Source organism: Thermobia domestica, chromosome 4 (genome assembly GCF_964235325.1).
Source record: "Thermobia domestica chromosome 4, izTheDome1.hap1.1, whole genome shotgun sequence".
In the NCBI taxonomy this organism is placed as follows: domain Eukaryota; kingdom Metazoa; phylum Arthropoda; class Insecta; order Zygentoma; family Lepismatidae; genus Thermobia; species Thermobia domestica.
The window spans coordinates 239,163,335-239,180,603 of NC_137457.1; the positions used below are offsets into that span (position 1 = coordinate 239,163,335).

General features: G+C 32.5%; 1 protein-coding gene across 2 annotated transcripts in view; it reads right to left on the reverse strand.

Moving 5' to 3' along the window:
* Positions 1-16,401, reverse strand: part of LOC145683464 (uncharacterized) — a 42,600-nt gene extending 26,199 nt beyond the window's left edge. Inside the window, exons 1-2 of one of the 2 annotated variants that reach the window (XM_081754798.1) lie at positions 16,250-16,401; positions 10,264-10,312 (exon numbers count right to left, since the gene is read on the reverse strand). In XM_081754798.1, the coding sequence (XP_081610924.1) occupies positions 10,264-10,312; positions 16,250-16,291 (91 nt within the window). In that variant the 5' untranslated portion in view covers positions 16,292-16,401. The remainder of the gene's footprint in view (positions 1-10,263; positions 10,313-16,249) is intronic. The other variant, XM_081754797.1, reaches the window with a different exon arrangement.
* Positions 16,402-17,269: the final 868 nt, after the last annotated feature.

Here is a 17,269-nt window from a genome sequence, read left to right on the forward strand (position 1 = left end):
TAAACGTTATGGATCATTATTGTACAGACTATTTGCATTTACGTTTGATGTAAAATCTATATCCTCTAATATGAATATAACAGCAGATTTTATTTCAAGGTTACATGATCAGAATAATTTTGAGGAAATGGAAACTGAACTTTCTCATTCCGAACAGGTAAATAATTATTGTCTAATTAACCTTTGGAATATGCCTTTTGCTAATATATCTATTAAAGAACATCAATTAAAGGACCCTGAATTAGGTAATATTATTAAGGAATTAAAAGCAAAAAGGGAAGTAGAAGGATATAAATTAATCCAAGGCATATTATGTAAGAAAACAAGAGCCATAAGAAATCCATACAAAGTATGTTTGCCCAAGGAATTAGTTCCTAGTATAATAGAATTCTTTCATTCAAATATTTTGCCAGGTTCTCATGCTAGTATAAATAAAACAATAGCTAAGATCTGTGCTCGTTTTACATGGAATGGGATATTAAAGGAAATAAAAGATTACGTATCCACTTGTTCAGATTGTCAATTAAATAAGAGCCATAATAGAAAACCTACTGGAAAGCTAGTATCTAAGTATGAGAATGTAGTTAATGGACTCTGGGCAGTAGATTTACTAGGACCACTAATTGAAAGTAAGTCAGGACGTTACTGTTTGATAGTTGTCGATTCCTTTTCTAAAAGAGTATTTCTAGAACCAATTAAGGTCTTGTCGTCACAAAGTGTGATTAATAAGTTATATAAATTAATGTGTAGAAATGGATTTATTTTTAGCATATGTCATGATAATCATTCAATATTTACATCGGCTAAATTCAAAGATTTTCTTTATGCAAATGGTATTAAGGATATTAGTATATCCCCTTATCACCCGGCTTCAAATCCTAGTGAAAAATACGTCTCAACTATAAAAAATTCATTAAGAATATATTTTGGAAAGAAACAAAGCTCATGGGATAAAGGATTGTGGGAAATAGAATTTTCTGTCAATAATGCCATCCATGAGGATACGAAATGCAGTCCTATGGATTTAGTATTTAATTATAATGTTTGTAATCCACTGGACATTAAATGGAAAATAAGTATGTTGGACTTGAATCCTAGGGATCCCGAGTTATGGAATCGAGCTTTAGATAACATGGAAAGAGCATGGCAACGTAAAAAGAAAATATTCAATCAACGCCGGCTAGATAATGATTATAATGTGGGGGACAAGGTATTAATTAAATCACAGGTATTATCATCAATGAAAGATAAAAGAACAAAATCTTTGTGTGCGAAATGGTGTGGACCATTCGAGATCGAATGTTTTCTGGGTAGGAATACCATAAGAGTTGTTAATGTAGATAATCCCAGAGATATCCGTAAGAGTCATGTTAGTTTGACAAAGAAGTATAGAGAAAGGAGAGGAAATGCATCATAAATATTAAATGTATTAAGCATATTTCTGAACATGATTCCCAACTGAAGTTAAAAAAAAGTAGAAATAATTAATCTAGTCAGAATTATAAAAAAAAAATCTTACAAACCATCTAATCAGATAAACAGTATATAAGTAGAGATAATATATTAAATTGTTTTTAAAATATTTTAATGTGTTTCTAATATATGTTTTTGTTAGTGTTCCAGATCTGGATGTCTTGTATCTATGTCCCAAAAATGTTTGTAAAAAATTGTATCTGTCCTAATTCCGCCATGGAAAATTTTATGGAATATATGTAACGAAGCTCAACCATATGTAACAAGGCGCAAGATTGAGTGGAATCATGATGGTGCTATGTTTGATGAATATTATGAATATTGTTATTATTACTGCAATTAATTTCAAAAGAAAGAGTAGGATTACCTCCTGAAGATATATATAGAAAAATATTGAGAATGAATTCTGTAAAAGTTTATGAATAGATAGGGACTATTAGTAATAACTAATACTTATTAACTAACTAGAGTAGTTGGGGCTAATAGAATGTTAGGTGGTGTGATTGAATTTATGGGGGAATTTTTTTTCTTTAGTTCAGTTTTTTTTTTCGTTTGGTATGTAGTGAATAGAGTAAGAGTGATGGTTAGTTAGAATCAGTAGTTGATTAATTAGCTGGTAGAAGTTAATAGTAATAGATACCTAGCAAGATTAACAGAATCTATCTATTCATAATTAAATTTGGAATAAGAATACTTTAAAATTATGGTTTAAAATATAAATAAAAAGTTGTGCCAACTTTTTATAGCCGGGAGGGCGATATTTGTTACGTGTGATGAGATCACATTATAAAAAAAACAAAAAAAGTTATGTCAATGATATCCTAGAAGGTTGTGCTTTCAGTACCTACACTTCAGGGTACTAGAGCGCCTCTAGCGGAAATCTTTGAAACACATACGTTCGAATGAGCTGTAGGAAGTTTGAACAGCCATTCGAAACGATATGTCGAACTGGGCAAGGTTTATCTCTGCTTAAAGTGAATCTTTAGCGGTTTTTCAAGAAATTGGTATAGTTGAATAATTATCGTGATATAAATTTCAAGAATTTTGTGAATTTGTTAAAAGCTACCAAAAAATCAACCAATTATATATGTGAAAGTTCTATTTTCTATACCGAAATATCAATAATTAGTGTGATAATATGAAAAGCGTGTTAACAGAGGTTATTCGAAATAGTCCTCCTGAAGGTTTTTGATGGTTGTTCAAAGCATATTTAATTCGGTGAGTGTTAAAACTTGATTATTTAATATACTCTATATATATTGTTAAAATTTTCCAGCAGATCAAATATTGAATTCATATTGGAATTATAAGGATTAGGAGGTATTATATTTATTATATATATTAGATTTATTACCGAAAGTTGTATACTAGTTGTGCAGATTTCATATTTACCAGTCATCTCATATATATATTTTTTGGATTTTCAATTTTGCTTATAAAGTGTTGATATTTAATTATATATTATTCTGTATTGCATATTTAATTTTTCATGATTTTTGTTATAAAATTTATCAAGCTAGAAAATCAGTTACTTTTAATTATCCAAATTACCTTAGTATATCACAATTTTTTTTTAATTTATGAAGATAATAGCAGTTTAATGGTAATATTTAAGCTAGATCTAGTCTGAAATGCACTCTAAATATAGAATAACTCCAGATAATTCTTCATGGAAATTTTAAATGATTACTTGCAAAATATAGCCATTATACATAGAAATTACGAATCCCGCATTCTAATAATTGTCCTGGTTATTACAACCAGCGGCCCTAGGACGGAGCACATAGTGGCACGTTACATACTATACAAGAAAGTACAATCATTTTATTTAACATAAAAGGAAGAGCATTAATTGTTGTCAAAAACACAATTAGTTATTGAAATTTACTGTTTCTTGAACACAATGTGAAAGATAATGTGATCTTCATTAAGAACTAACACTATTTTAAAATACTGTAGGTGCGATTGGAACGTGCAACTGATATGTGGTTTCCAGAAGGACCATAGAATAGAATGTTTAATACATGTTTAATTAAAGTAGCCCGTGGCTGCTGTCACTAAAGTTTGCCATTATTTAGGCGACGATTTGATTCCATAATACGAAAAATCTAGTCTGGATCGACACGAGTCTCTCAAGCGCACATTGAATTGTTAGGTAAATAGTGAAATTCTAACGTACCAAGGATTATTCGATGCATCGAGGATCTGGCAATATGTTAGGGTAATACAATAGGTGAAGAAGTGTTTCACACTGCAAGTCATGAAAAAACCTTCACTTTATTTTGAGTGGCATGACAGCGTTCATTCTAGTGTAACACAACACCACATTTTCTATTAAACAATGGTGGTACTTAAGAACAACTTAATGGTGCATTACATGACCTTCGGCACAATTTAACTATCCCAGTGAAGATCTTATCTTAACGGCGAATGATAAGATAAAATCACCCTCATATTACAAGCAAGAAGCCGTCTATGGATTTTTAAACACTTTTAGATATAGATCACGATTCAGCCAGTGTCGTCACCGTTTATGACTGTCATCTGAAGTGAAAGTTTGATGAGCGAAATCCGTTGTACACACCACATACTATTGATCGAAGAAATTTTGTGGCGGTTATACGATTTAAAAAATAAGTTCCAATATTACCGACCAATAGCATGTTCTAATAAGTATTCCACCAACACTGTGAAAACGGGTCCCTGACAAGCGATTATTTAATGTGAGATAAACTAAGCATATATCATACAACATTTATTCGGCGAGTTCTCGCCATATGTAAAATAGCAAATTGAAATTATTTGTATCACGTGGTTTGATTCCGGGTGAAAAAGGTTGCCGCCCAAAGATACGTACCTCATTTTACGGTCACTGTATTACAAAGATTTGTTTGAATATGTTCGTGCTTTGTTCATTGGTTTGAAGTATGCGATGTTCAAGGTAAAATGGAGACAACTTTGGAATTTAAATGTAAAATTGTATAATAAGACACAAAAATGTTAAAAATATGTAACTTCCTTATCTTGGTTAATATGACCAAGAGCTATTTTATTTTCTTTTGTGGGAGGACCACTATCTCAAAGTAGATTCCCGAAATGTCACTAAATTTACTACTATTAAAAACTTTATGAGCTTTACTGAAGTATTTAGTAGCTCTCTGGTATGATTGTATCTTGGGATATATTAACATTTGTTACTTGCTTACTAATTCCGTTTTATTTTCCAAATCTATTTTTAGAAAAGTCCTGCATTTCATGTTACTACTTGAAAGTTTTCCTAAAATTTCCCAGAAAGATAAATACAAGTACATGGATCAGTGGCGTAGTTCAGTGTTATGATTATAGGTGTTTGTTGTATTACAATTCATTTCATTACTAATATACCTTAGCTTTGTCGTGTTTCTATTAGTATTGGAATTTGTGTATAAACGAATTAAGAAATGCATTTGGAATACGTGTGAATTTTTTTGTCCGAAAATCTTAAATTCCAAACACGAGAGCCCACGATCGAGTATTTAACGGATGTTTTGTTCATTGTTTTGTAATTTATCTAAGATTTAAGATTCTTGTTGGACAGAAGCTGCGCAGATAGAGGACAGATTATGTAAAATAAACCCCAATCAAGATGTAAGAATACTCCTGGAAACAAAGCTGAGTATTTGCACCGGAAACATAACACAAATCTTGTACTTAGACGTAGTTTTCAAAAAGACAAAAGAACATATTGATCATTAATACCACTAGGATAGTGTTATATCGCCATTATTGCCCTAAAATGTTGTAAATTGCAACTAATTTTTAAAGTATAGATACAACAAAACTAATGAACGCAACATTTCATAACAGATTAGTAACAAGGAGAACTTGTTTACTTGTTTACTAATTCGATCCCGAAAGTACGGATTAAATAGTTATGCTCATATACCACTGAAACAACATAAATTATAAATGCTTTATATGACCTATATTATACATAATATATAAAACAAACACATCAAATATAATTGATATCATCACAAGTGTTGATGTGGTGTAGAAAATCCTCGAATGCTGAAAACAATGATTGTACTCGACATTATTAGAAGTTATTTATCTCATGAGTATTACCATAAATTTTGAATTATCTTATCTTGTGCTTTCCTCTAACGTAAGGTGTTACTTGTTAACAAGTGTTTTCATAGGAAGTAGTGTTTATAACCATTTTATACTATCGGCTACAATATGAACATATCCAAACCAAAGAATAGGTGTTTTGTATGTGGAATTTCAAATTTGGTTTGCATTTTCAAGATCAGTTATAGGACTTTTTAATATTTATTTAATTGTAATTTTCCAACCGTTTCTATGTTAGTTAATTATTTGGCGGATTTAACAATTGATTCTAACATGTGTTGTTTATATCTTTCACATAAAAGTTTGTAGCTGGAATGTCGTTTGAGGAGGTCAGGAGGGAAATTGCCTCTACTTTGATTTTGAAAATATTTTTTAAATAAATTATGTATTATACTGATTAAAAACGCGGTATATTTACATCGGTGGACAGTCATAAACATCTGGAAAAATCGGAAATGAAGATCTTGTCCATCCTGAATAATAAACATCATTTTCACATTTAAAAGAGCATGACGCAGCAGTCCAAATTTTGTATAAAATACTAATTCATGATTTATGAAGGATATCAAGAAAAGGAGGAGTATTACTTGAAAATATGATTGAAAATTGAGAGATACACATTTTACTTATGTTGTATGAACTCTGAATTTAGAAGTTCACACTCCTAGAACGGACTAGCAGCATTTAATTTATTTTCTACATTTTATTCTTAATAGTTTTTGAAAAAATCTGGTGTCACATTTCGCACGTTCGTATCATTCCATCATTATCACACGTAATATATAATACTCGTAGTCAGATATACCGAGCGATTCAAAAGTCCATTACCATGGGCCAACTTGGTATATTAAATTGTACTATTGAATATATGAAAAATGATAAGAGAGCATTTTGATTGCCAAGTGTGGGATGTCAATCTAAAATGGTGGAATTTTCGTAATCGGACCAAACGTTAAAGCTCGACGCTGTTATAGCACCCAATAATAAAGAAAAATGCAACTTTGCCAGGTCAGTGGAGGACAAGATGGAATGAAACAATCCGGAGCGTGAAATACTCCGGGCCAAGGAGAATAGAAAGGGAACAAATTAAAGAACAAAGGAGAAGACCTATTTGCAGTGCACACGACAGTGGAGTCAGCACCACAAAGGAAGGGGTTTGAGAGAGGAGAAATACGAGGAAGAAAAACAAATGAAAATAAGTCGTGTCGTTTTTTGACAGCCTTACTATGAGAGGTAAGCATGCGTAAGCCAATATTTGAACCGAAATTACATGTTTCTATGGCCGGGTTCTACACTTGATTTATTGATAAAGGTATGTGTGAAAGGAAAGGGCTAATGGAATGGTTCGGGCTTCATACAGTGAAGTCACAGCAGACCAGTTAGGTAAGATGAGGAGTAGGGAATTCAGCAGCCGTGGGCAGTGGGCATCCGGGCATTCCTTTGGTGGGACTGCAGAAAGCCATGGAAAACCGCAGTCGGGATAACTGGATCATGTCATTCCTTGTGTCCATATAATTGTCTAGCACTGGTGTTTGCTTGTGTAAATTTCTTTTCTATATGGTTATTATTATTATTATTATTATTATTATTATTATTATTATTATTATTATTATTATTAGTAGTAGTAGTAGTAGTAGTAGTAGTAGTAGTAGTAGTAGTAGTAGTAGTAGTAGTAATAGTAGTAGTAGGAGTAGTAGTATGATTATGTAAATTGTGATTAGGGTATAGCCATTGGTTTATGCGTTGCTGCTATTGACTCTACGCACTAAGCTCTGTCAGGGCAGTATATCGATGTTGTTTACTGAAGAAGGAACAATGGGTCAGCAAATTCAATTAACTGGTGGTGTCTGTTACACTTGAACAAAATTGGGAAGGTCGCAAGCTGTACGTATACGGATCATTTGTCTGAGTGAATTTGATCGTTATCACCAGAGTGCAGTGCTAGAATTAGTATATAGCAATCGAAGCTCCTGTGCCATGCGGCTATTTGTTCGTGGGATGTTTTATGCGACCGTCTAATGTGGATGAAATGAGAGTAGTTCTGTGTTAGCGATTTCATTTGTGACACGTATGTTTTGAGGACCTTAAGTGTGTTCAATGCAAGAAGAAACTGAAATGTTACTCCTTCATGCAGCTGGAACGATTCATCGTGAAGCAGCAGCAGAGTTTCACAGGCGTCATACAAATCAGGTAGCACCGTCTCAACAATTCATTTCATAATAAGACGCAAAATCTAAGGTATGACACATGATAACCAAGGTCTGAGGAGGTTAAACTTCAATTCTGGTTTAAATGCAATATGGCTAAAACATTGAACATATATCAATCGAGGGACGACATGAAGTTGAAACAAGTGATGCTTGATAATGAATGCTCCTTTAGAATATTTAACAAAATGTAGAATAAATAATTTCGGGACCACAAATTATGTCATTTGTTGCTGCAAGTCAAGTGAAGTTTAAGTCAAATTCTTTGATAATAAAAACGTATTTATTTGTTTATTTACTTATTCATTTACCAGGCTAAATATCCATTCTTTGCACTGTGAGGAACGATTAATGGAAGACGTTAGAACCTTCTTTCTCCCTTAGGATACACATTTCAATGAAAGTGTAATGTTAAAAGTTCATGAGATATTCTATTTTGAACTTCCTTATCACCATAGGATAAGTCCATTAATCAATATGATATAAAAACCTTGAGGTAATAATAACTAACTGTAGTTGAAGATTCACTTCAAATGCGTAAAAGTGGAAAATTAACTTTAGAGGTCCCTAGTTCCCTACTATAGGACAGATCGTAGTCGGATCCTAGTGTGGGAGTTATCCAAATATTCAAATTTCAGGAGCTTCAATACTTGCAAAATCATTTTAGAGAAGATGTTTGGGAGTACTTGATCACTCTCCAACTACCTCTGTAAAAATTGGTGTGCAAGTACTACATCATTCGTAAATATTCTTATTTGGGTACTTCACATACCAGTTCCTCAGTGATGTTTTGAGCCGATTGCGATATGTCCCATAGTAGTGGTGCCATGAAATTTTAAAGTTTACTAATGTCAAGTTTTTGGCAGCCTGTAACTCCGAAACTATCCACTTTTGAGCACAAACCCATATGAGCCTTTTCTTATTTTATTATGAGAGAGTTTGTTCAAAAATATTGTGACACATTTTTGTAACACCCTCTATAGTGTATTGGAGCTATCTGGTTTGTAACGGAGCTCCCTCGTGGCTAAGCAGTTAGCATACGCGCCTTTAGCGTGGCGATTCCCGGCGGGAGCTCATGGGGTTCGGATTCCGCGTTAATCAGTAGGAACACGTCTCATATAGCCTCGCTGCTGAAAGGAACGCTAAACTAAAATCAACACAACTCAACAGGTTTGGCATGATAATCACAGCATAACTCAAATCTACTAATGATACATTACATAAACTAATGATAATGAAAGGAGGCAAATAGTGAAAAAAGAAAGAAATGACACTTTTCCCATTCAATCCCTATTACACAAAATACTAACATTTAAAATAATATAGTTTTTTGAATAATTTATAGATATACATTCTGAGTCTTGTGTTATAATGTTTTTTTTTATATTAAATTCTGCCGCTAATTCAAAACGCCTAATATTAGCTATTATTAAAACAAAACATTCCTAATTCTACCCTTTGTTATTAATAGAAAAGGTCACCCCAGCAAAACTGATTTCTACATTCGTGAAAAACCGTACCTCTTCACTACTAGAACATTTCTAAGCTTTACCAAATTACCTTTTGTCGTAGAAAAGGTTTGTATACACTGCTCGATATGAAAATATTGCTTTGCCATATAGCGATTTAATTCGAACTACTGTGGTTTCGTCATGTGTGTTAAACAACAGAGCGAATATTCATAATGTCCTTCAATTGTGCAGTTTTGCAGTTGAAAATAAAAAAGAAAGTTTAATTAACATATCTATTTATTACAGGGTAGCAATTTATTATTTTTTTTTTTTTAAATTTAAGTTCAACCTTTATTATCTTTGTATTTTGATATTACTCGGTAATGTGTTTCTTTTGGATCACATATTAAGATAAAATTATTGTATGAATGGGTAATAATCTGTCAGTTCTCATTACGTTATCGTTTGGAATCCCAACATTTTTTTTATATCAACAAATACAAAATTAAAAAAATGTTCAAATAAATTTATAGTATACAAAAACCTGTTACATCTCTCAATAAGACTCCGTCTCCTTTAGCCTAACCGGCATAACCGTGGGACGTAAAACTCAAAGATTTCATTTCATTTTTTTCTCAATAAGACAGATCAATGTAATAAAGTTATGACTGTTACACCTAATTCTTATATGTGTTTAGATATATTTTTAAACTTGAAAGTCTATAACTGAAGGTTTATGTTGGGAATAGGAGTAAAAAAAAGTCACATTTTACATACAGCATGGGTAAGTATTTTAAAGTAGAAAACTTGTTGTTTCCGTATATCGACTTATCTAAAACAAATAATATTACTAGTAAACCATTAGCATTATTGAAACATTTGAAACTGAAGTCGTAGGTAGATTATCGTAGCAAATATATGTCCTTTTCAATTCAAGCTAATTTATGAAAATTATGTTTCAGTAATTGATTAATTACTTTCTTTTGCACCATAGACAGTTGACTAAGGAGGTAACTTACTTATGGTTTCCCATAGACCTGGAATAATAACTCCTTTTAATGGTGAACTCTGGAAAATAAAGACAAAGCAAATGAAAAATGTATTTCTGCGTACACCAAGGTGAGTTTCGTATTAATATTATTATCAATATTATAATTTATATGGTGTTCAATACATACATACTGTTTCATAAGGGGCAGAAGGTTAATGATATAGTGCATTATAGTAGTTTCAAATATTTGAAGACCAATGCCGTTGCTGCCCGATGATGAAAACTTGCAAGAAACTTCACATCATAAATTGGATCTTGTTAAAATCGTTTTAGGCAAATAAAAAATGCTTATTAATTATTCTTAAACATTATTGTCGTCTTCTTATCTAGGCTGAGATCGGATACCATGGATATCGTTAATAATCGCATTAAAAGTACGATTAAGATCTTACGTCCTAAACGTGGAAATATACAACAGATTAATTTTCACATTGTTTATTCATTAAGTAAAAGAAATTGTCGGACTTAAGATAAAGAATTATAATTATTTTCTGAATGTTTCTGTTATAGACGTTCCAATTTTTTCACTTTATCAATCAATTGGTATTGTAATATTACCGGACCGGACTATTTTGTTTCTCCTAATAGCATTTAATGAAGTTCTCTTGCTGGTAGATCTAGCTAAATCTATTAACATCGATAGTAAGATATACCACTGTTACTCACCAATATTACCTTTTCTTATGGGTGAGAATAAGAATGATGTATTGAGACTTTGTTTTCTATAAATTCCATGTATCCAATAATTAACTAGTTTGTTTTTCTCCTAGTAGAATATTTCTGTGAAACTTATTCAAGGAAAATTGTCAATTTTGTTTTTACTTCAGATACTCTATTTTCGAGGATTATTTTTTACATTTACGTAATAACCCCAAAAAATATATATCTGCTCTTTGTTTAAAACATTAGTAAAAATTTACGTTTTTAGTTATTCGTTGTTAGTGTCAAGAGGAAATGATAGACATAATATCATGTGTTTGAGTGTCTTTATTACTTGTCTTGCCTAATCTTCATTACTTTCCTCTTAATTTTATTATTATGTTTTAGCACATCGCTTAAGACGTCAATTTTACCTCCCAAGTTATTATTATTATTATCTTCCACCAATTTTCCTTACCACTTGATTCTGTATACATCGTTTTCATCGTTTTATACACACACACACACACACACACACACACATATATATATATATATATATATATATATATATATATATATATATATATATATATGTACATCTTTACGTTTCTTTTATCTATAATTATGTTCTCTTGCAATGAAAATATATTTCCGGTTATCAATTTTAAATCATTTTAAATTTGCATATATGGTTCAAATAATTTAACGCTGACCCTCTTTTGTTTCTAAAATTTACCTAATCTTGTTCGGTACCGAAAAGCAAAGGGTTTTCCTACTTCCTCATTAGTACTTACCGGTATTTATTTTGTGATGTTTCGACGTCAAACCTATTATATTCTTTTGAATTCCCCGAAACTTTGCTATACTTTTTTCCGTTTGTATCTTACTACAAAACTATACTGGTTCTTTAAAGAAATGGCATCTCTACATGTCCACTCTTTGGAATTCATAGTTCTCCGAAGACGTTTTTATAACAGAACATCTTTTAACCTTTTTTATAAGTTTTATTCAAATACATTGTTATTTCATCAACTATACTGCCAGGTTTCTGTTTGTCTCTACTTACATAGAGTAGAACACAATATAAGTACAAATAAAGCCCATGACAAGCAAAAATTACTGAAAACCATTTGTTGTTCATTTAATGTTGATTACCGTTTCAAGAGATACATTTTTTAGTATTGGAACTTATTAAATTCACCAACGGAAGCAGAGTTTTCCAACTTAAATGCTGCGGTATAGCATGAAAGATATCTTCGGAATTTTAGTTTATTCAGAATAAAAAAGAAATGAAGAAATTGAGACGATACTACCATTTCGCCCTTCCTTTATGAATAATAACTGCGTGATAAAGATGTTGATTTCTACAATTTTGTGTCAGTAACATTAATGATGTTACGATTTTGTCCCTTTATTTAATGATGTATATTGACACTATCAGTTCACGTCTTAACTTTTCGAGCCCTGAAACCACAACGAGAAGATCGTAATAGAAGCTTGTTTGATCTCAATAAGTTAAACGTCACATACAACGTTTCGATGCTGATGGGACTACGTATAATTAAAATGGCTATATGTGAGAATACATGCTTACTAAATAACACTTGTTAAATCTCTTATAAGCATGAACATTTCTTTAAACTAAACCATCTTCGTTATAATAAAATATATGTTTTAATTTTAGCATCACTGAATATCTGTTTTCTGAAATTGTTTATACTAATATGGCGTTGAAAAAAATGAAATGAAATCCTTGAGTTTTACGTTCCACGGTTATGCCGGTTACGCTAAAGGAGACTGTGTTGATGAATAATGAATGAAATGGTGGAATGAAAAAAGTGGGAGGAAACGAAAGAATCCCGAAGAAATCAACGAACACGGTGTTTGTCCACCACAAAGTTCACTTCGCGGGGGCTGGGATCGAACCAGAGGGGAATGCTCTACCACTGAGCCACCGGAGTCCCACTAATATGACGCTATCACAAAAAAGGGTTGGAAAGGATTGATCTCGATGCTCAATCTTGATAACTTAATTTCGCAGTTAACCATGCAATACTCACAAGTAAACCTTACGTTTGGGTGAATCGAGTTGCTGACTGAGACACATATGAGAAAGTAGTACTAAATGTGATCAGTATTTCAGTGAAGTTGTAGGTGCGAAGCTCGAGGGGTTTAGGAGATACAGCTACCAGAACATCAAATGAAAGTAGAGAATAGTCTTCATACAGTTGGAGGTAAAAGTCCTGTAAGACCTCTTTCAACAACAAAAGGTGAATAACAAATATATGGATACATATTAGGACTAGGGAGAAGTCATATAGTAAGGGTATACCTGACGGCGGCCATCTTGAAATCCGCCATTTTGAATTAAGGTTAAGTTTTTAAAATAAGAATAGAGTCACGTGATATATGATTTAAGGCGAAAATCTAATCAGAAGAACAATGGTGACGTTAATTTTGATTTACACGCAATTGGTAAAAAGTTACAGGGAAATTAAATATTGTTGCAGCGAGAAATAGATGTGAACATGATACAAGAAAAACAACGAAATGGTGTGCAAGTACAGCATCAAACAACTAACATTGTAACGCCACCATTGTATTTCTGATTAACTTCTAGCCCGAAGTCATCTATTGCATTACTCTATTCCCATTTAATTTTGTGCTGGTTAATGATAAAGCAAAAATGGTTATAACGTTGGATTTATGGTAAAATTTGCTATTAATAAAGTGTCACTCTTATGCGTTTTGTTTAAAACTTTTGTCTGATTCAAAATGGCGGATTTGAACATGGCCGCCATCAAGGCAACTCTTACCATAGACCTAATATTTATCCACCTGCCTTTTATTTAATTATTATCATTAACACAAAATTTACAAGGTGGGGTAAAGGACTAATACATATGCTGCAACATTCCCTGTAACTTTTTACCAATTGCGTGTAAATCAAAACTAACGTCGCCATTGTTCTTCTGATTAAATTTGCGCCTTAAATCACGTATCACATGACCCTATTCCTATTTTAAAAACTTAACCTTAATTCAAAATGGCGGATTTCAAGATATCCGCCGTCAGGTATACTCTTACTATATGACTTCCCCCTAGTCCCAATATCCACCCATATATTTGTTATTCACCTTTTGTCGTTATAAGAGGTCCTACAGGGCTTTTATCTCCAACTGTATGAAGACTATTCTGTACTTCCATGTGATGTTCTGGTAGCTGTATCTCCTAAAACCCTGGAGCTTCGCACCTACAACTTCACTGAAATACTGACCACATTTAGTACTACTTTCTCATATGTGTCTCAGTCAGCAACTCGATTCACTCAAACGTAAGATTTACTTGTGAGACACATATGAGAAATTAGTACTAAATGTGGGTAGCATTTCAGAGAAGTTGTAAGTGCGAAGCTTCAGGGTTTTAGGAGATACAGCTACCAGAACATCACATGGAAGTACAGAATAGTCTTCATACAGTTGGAGGTAAAAGCCCTGTAAGACCACTTGTAAAGACAAAAGGTGAATAACAAAAAAATGTGTTCATATTAGGACTAGGGGGAAGTCATACTGTAAGGGTATACCTGACGGCGGCCATCTTGAAATCCGCCATTTTGAATTAAGTTTAAGTTTTTAAAATATGAATAATGTCATGTGATATATGATTTAAGGCGCAAATTTAATCAGAAGAACACTGGTGACCTTAATTTTGATTTACGCGCAATTGGTAAAATCGTTACAGGGTAATTAAATATTCTTGCAGCATATGTATTAGTCCTTTACCCCACCTTGTAAATTTTGTGTTAATGATAATAATTAAATAAAAAGCAGGTGGATAAATACTAAGTCTATGGTAAGAGTTGCCTTGATGGCTTCCATGTTCAAATTTGAATCAGACAAAAGTTTTAAACAAAACGCATAACATTCACATCTTATTAATAGCAAATTTTACCATAAATCCAACGTTATAACCATTTTTGCTTTATCATTAATCAGCATTTGTTATCGCATAAACAAGTTGCTAATTTAAGGAAAAATGACCAAAGTGGAATTGAGTCATAATTGAAATTGGGTCTTACTTCCAGAAAAGTCCTCAATTAGTACAATCAGTATGTAGTTCAGAAAAAAGTGCATGACTTGTACAAATGCTCTGCTCACAGTGAGCACACCTGACAAAGGCAATCGAGTTACACTTGACACATTTTATAACTTTGCTTTTTATTTAATTATTATCATTAACACAAAATTTACAAGGTGGGGTAAAAGACTAATACGTATACTGCAATAATATTTAATTTCCCTGTAACTTTTTACCAATTGCGCGTAAATAAAAATTAACGTCACTATTGTTCTTCTGATTAAATTTGAGCCTTAAATCATGTATCACATGACCCTATTCCTATTTTAAAAACTTAACCTTAATTCAAAATGGCGGATTTCAAGATGGCCGCGGTCAGGTATACCCTTACATTATGACTTCTCCCTAGTCCTAATATGTACCCATATATCGGTTATTCACCTTTTGTCGTTACAAGAGGTCTTACAGGGCTTTTACCTCCAACTGTATGAAGACTATTCTGTACTTCCCTGTGATGTTCTGGTAACTGTATCTCCTAAACACCTGGAGCTTCGCACCTACAACTTCACTGAAATACTGACCACACTTAGTACTACTTTCTCATATGTGTCTCAGTCAGCAACTCGATTCACCCAAATGTAAGGTTTACTTGTCAGATCAAAATTGTATGGGAACAGAAATTGGTTTTCCGTTGGTAATACGTCCTCAAAGAATATTATCTTCTTTGCAATTTATTGGGGACCGCAGTAGCTCAGTGATTAGTCCTCCCTGCTGGCCTAATGGCTAGCACGTGCGCCTTTGGTGTACGGGTTCCTGTGTTCGATTCCCGGAGGAGGAGCCTTCGTGATTTTAACTGTCCTCGATGTTTCTGTGTTCGTATCCCTGTCGTTCTAGGTAAAGCACTTATTTCTCATTATCCCCGTTTCATTTAGCCTAGCCGGCATAATCGTGGGACGTAAAACTCAAAGATTACATTTAACTTTTTTTCCTTGAAATTCATTATTCTCAAACTGGCGTGAAAACAGAGAAGCATTGCTTCACATTTCACAAGTTCGATAGAAGTTTCGAACTACATACATAAAAATACCAGTAAAATGTCAATTGCTTCTTAAGGATTCAGCATGTTTAAGTATAATGTCTCTTCATACCTAGTTCTTATGAAGCTATATTGAATTTCATCTATATTACAGTGTTGTATTATTGCACAAATTAAACGATACGTTTACTAATCTTACCAAAATGCCTATAAGGAACAAAACCATAAAACCGGCCTCCATCTTCTTTAAAGCTCAATACTAAGAAATAATGAAACTTATATGAAAATTTAATCTCACTATAGCGGTATCAGAATCTAAGCATGCTTAATTGCTTATTGAGAACGATAAGAAATTCTTTCTTCCGAGAAATAAAAATTACGTCGTCTTCTCGCAGAATGTAAGAGAATATTTGATAAATTGTGTGACGAAGGATAAGCATTCCTTAAAAGTAATTCGTTCTTAGTTGAGAAATAAACTAACAAATTCCATTTTCCTCGCTCCAAAGAAGACAAAACCATTCAAAATTATTGCGAAAATGCTCTCTATTACTAGTTAGTTTATACTGCTATTCTTCTGTTAATTTTATTGACAGTTAGTACTATTATTAAAGTAATCGAACCATTATATATTTGTTTCTGTTGAGTAGAAGAATGAATCATTCAATAATATAATTCCAAGTAAATGGTTTCTTCCGGTTGATTGGTTAAATGTGCTACTATTTTGAGTTACATACAAAGATGGTTATTTCAGTAGTGACCTATATGCCATAATTAGTCATAGACAATAAAATGGCTGGGTATTATTTTGTACTAGTACACGCTATATAACTTTGTAGCATCAATATTAACAAAAGACATGTTTGAATATGTTATACACTATTTTACTCACTCATCACAAAGAAATGTGTTATTCTAACTACACCTTAATTTGTGTATTACTCGAATATTTATAACTTGAAGAGACGATTAGATATGGCTTATGCAACAAAGTATTTGTAACTTACTTAATAGCATCCTCAGTTAGAGTTTTTCTCTTTTTATTAAAATACCATGTTAAGGAAATGTGTGACTAATAAACGCGCATTTCCCATTACATCTTTAAAATTGCATATAAAATTTATCCTGGACTCTACGATCCTAATGTTTACAATGATGATAACACTTTCTGGTCCTAGTGCTCACATTAGTTGGTATCCGGGTGTATAGCAGATTATGACCT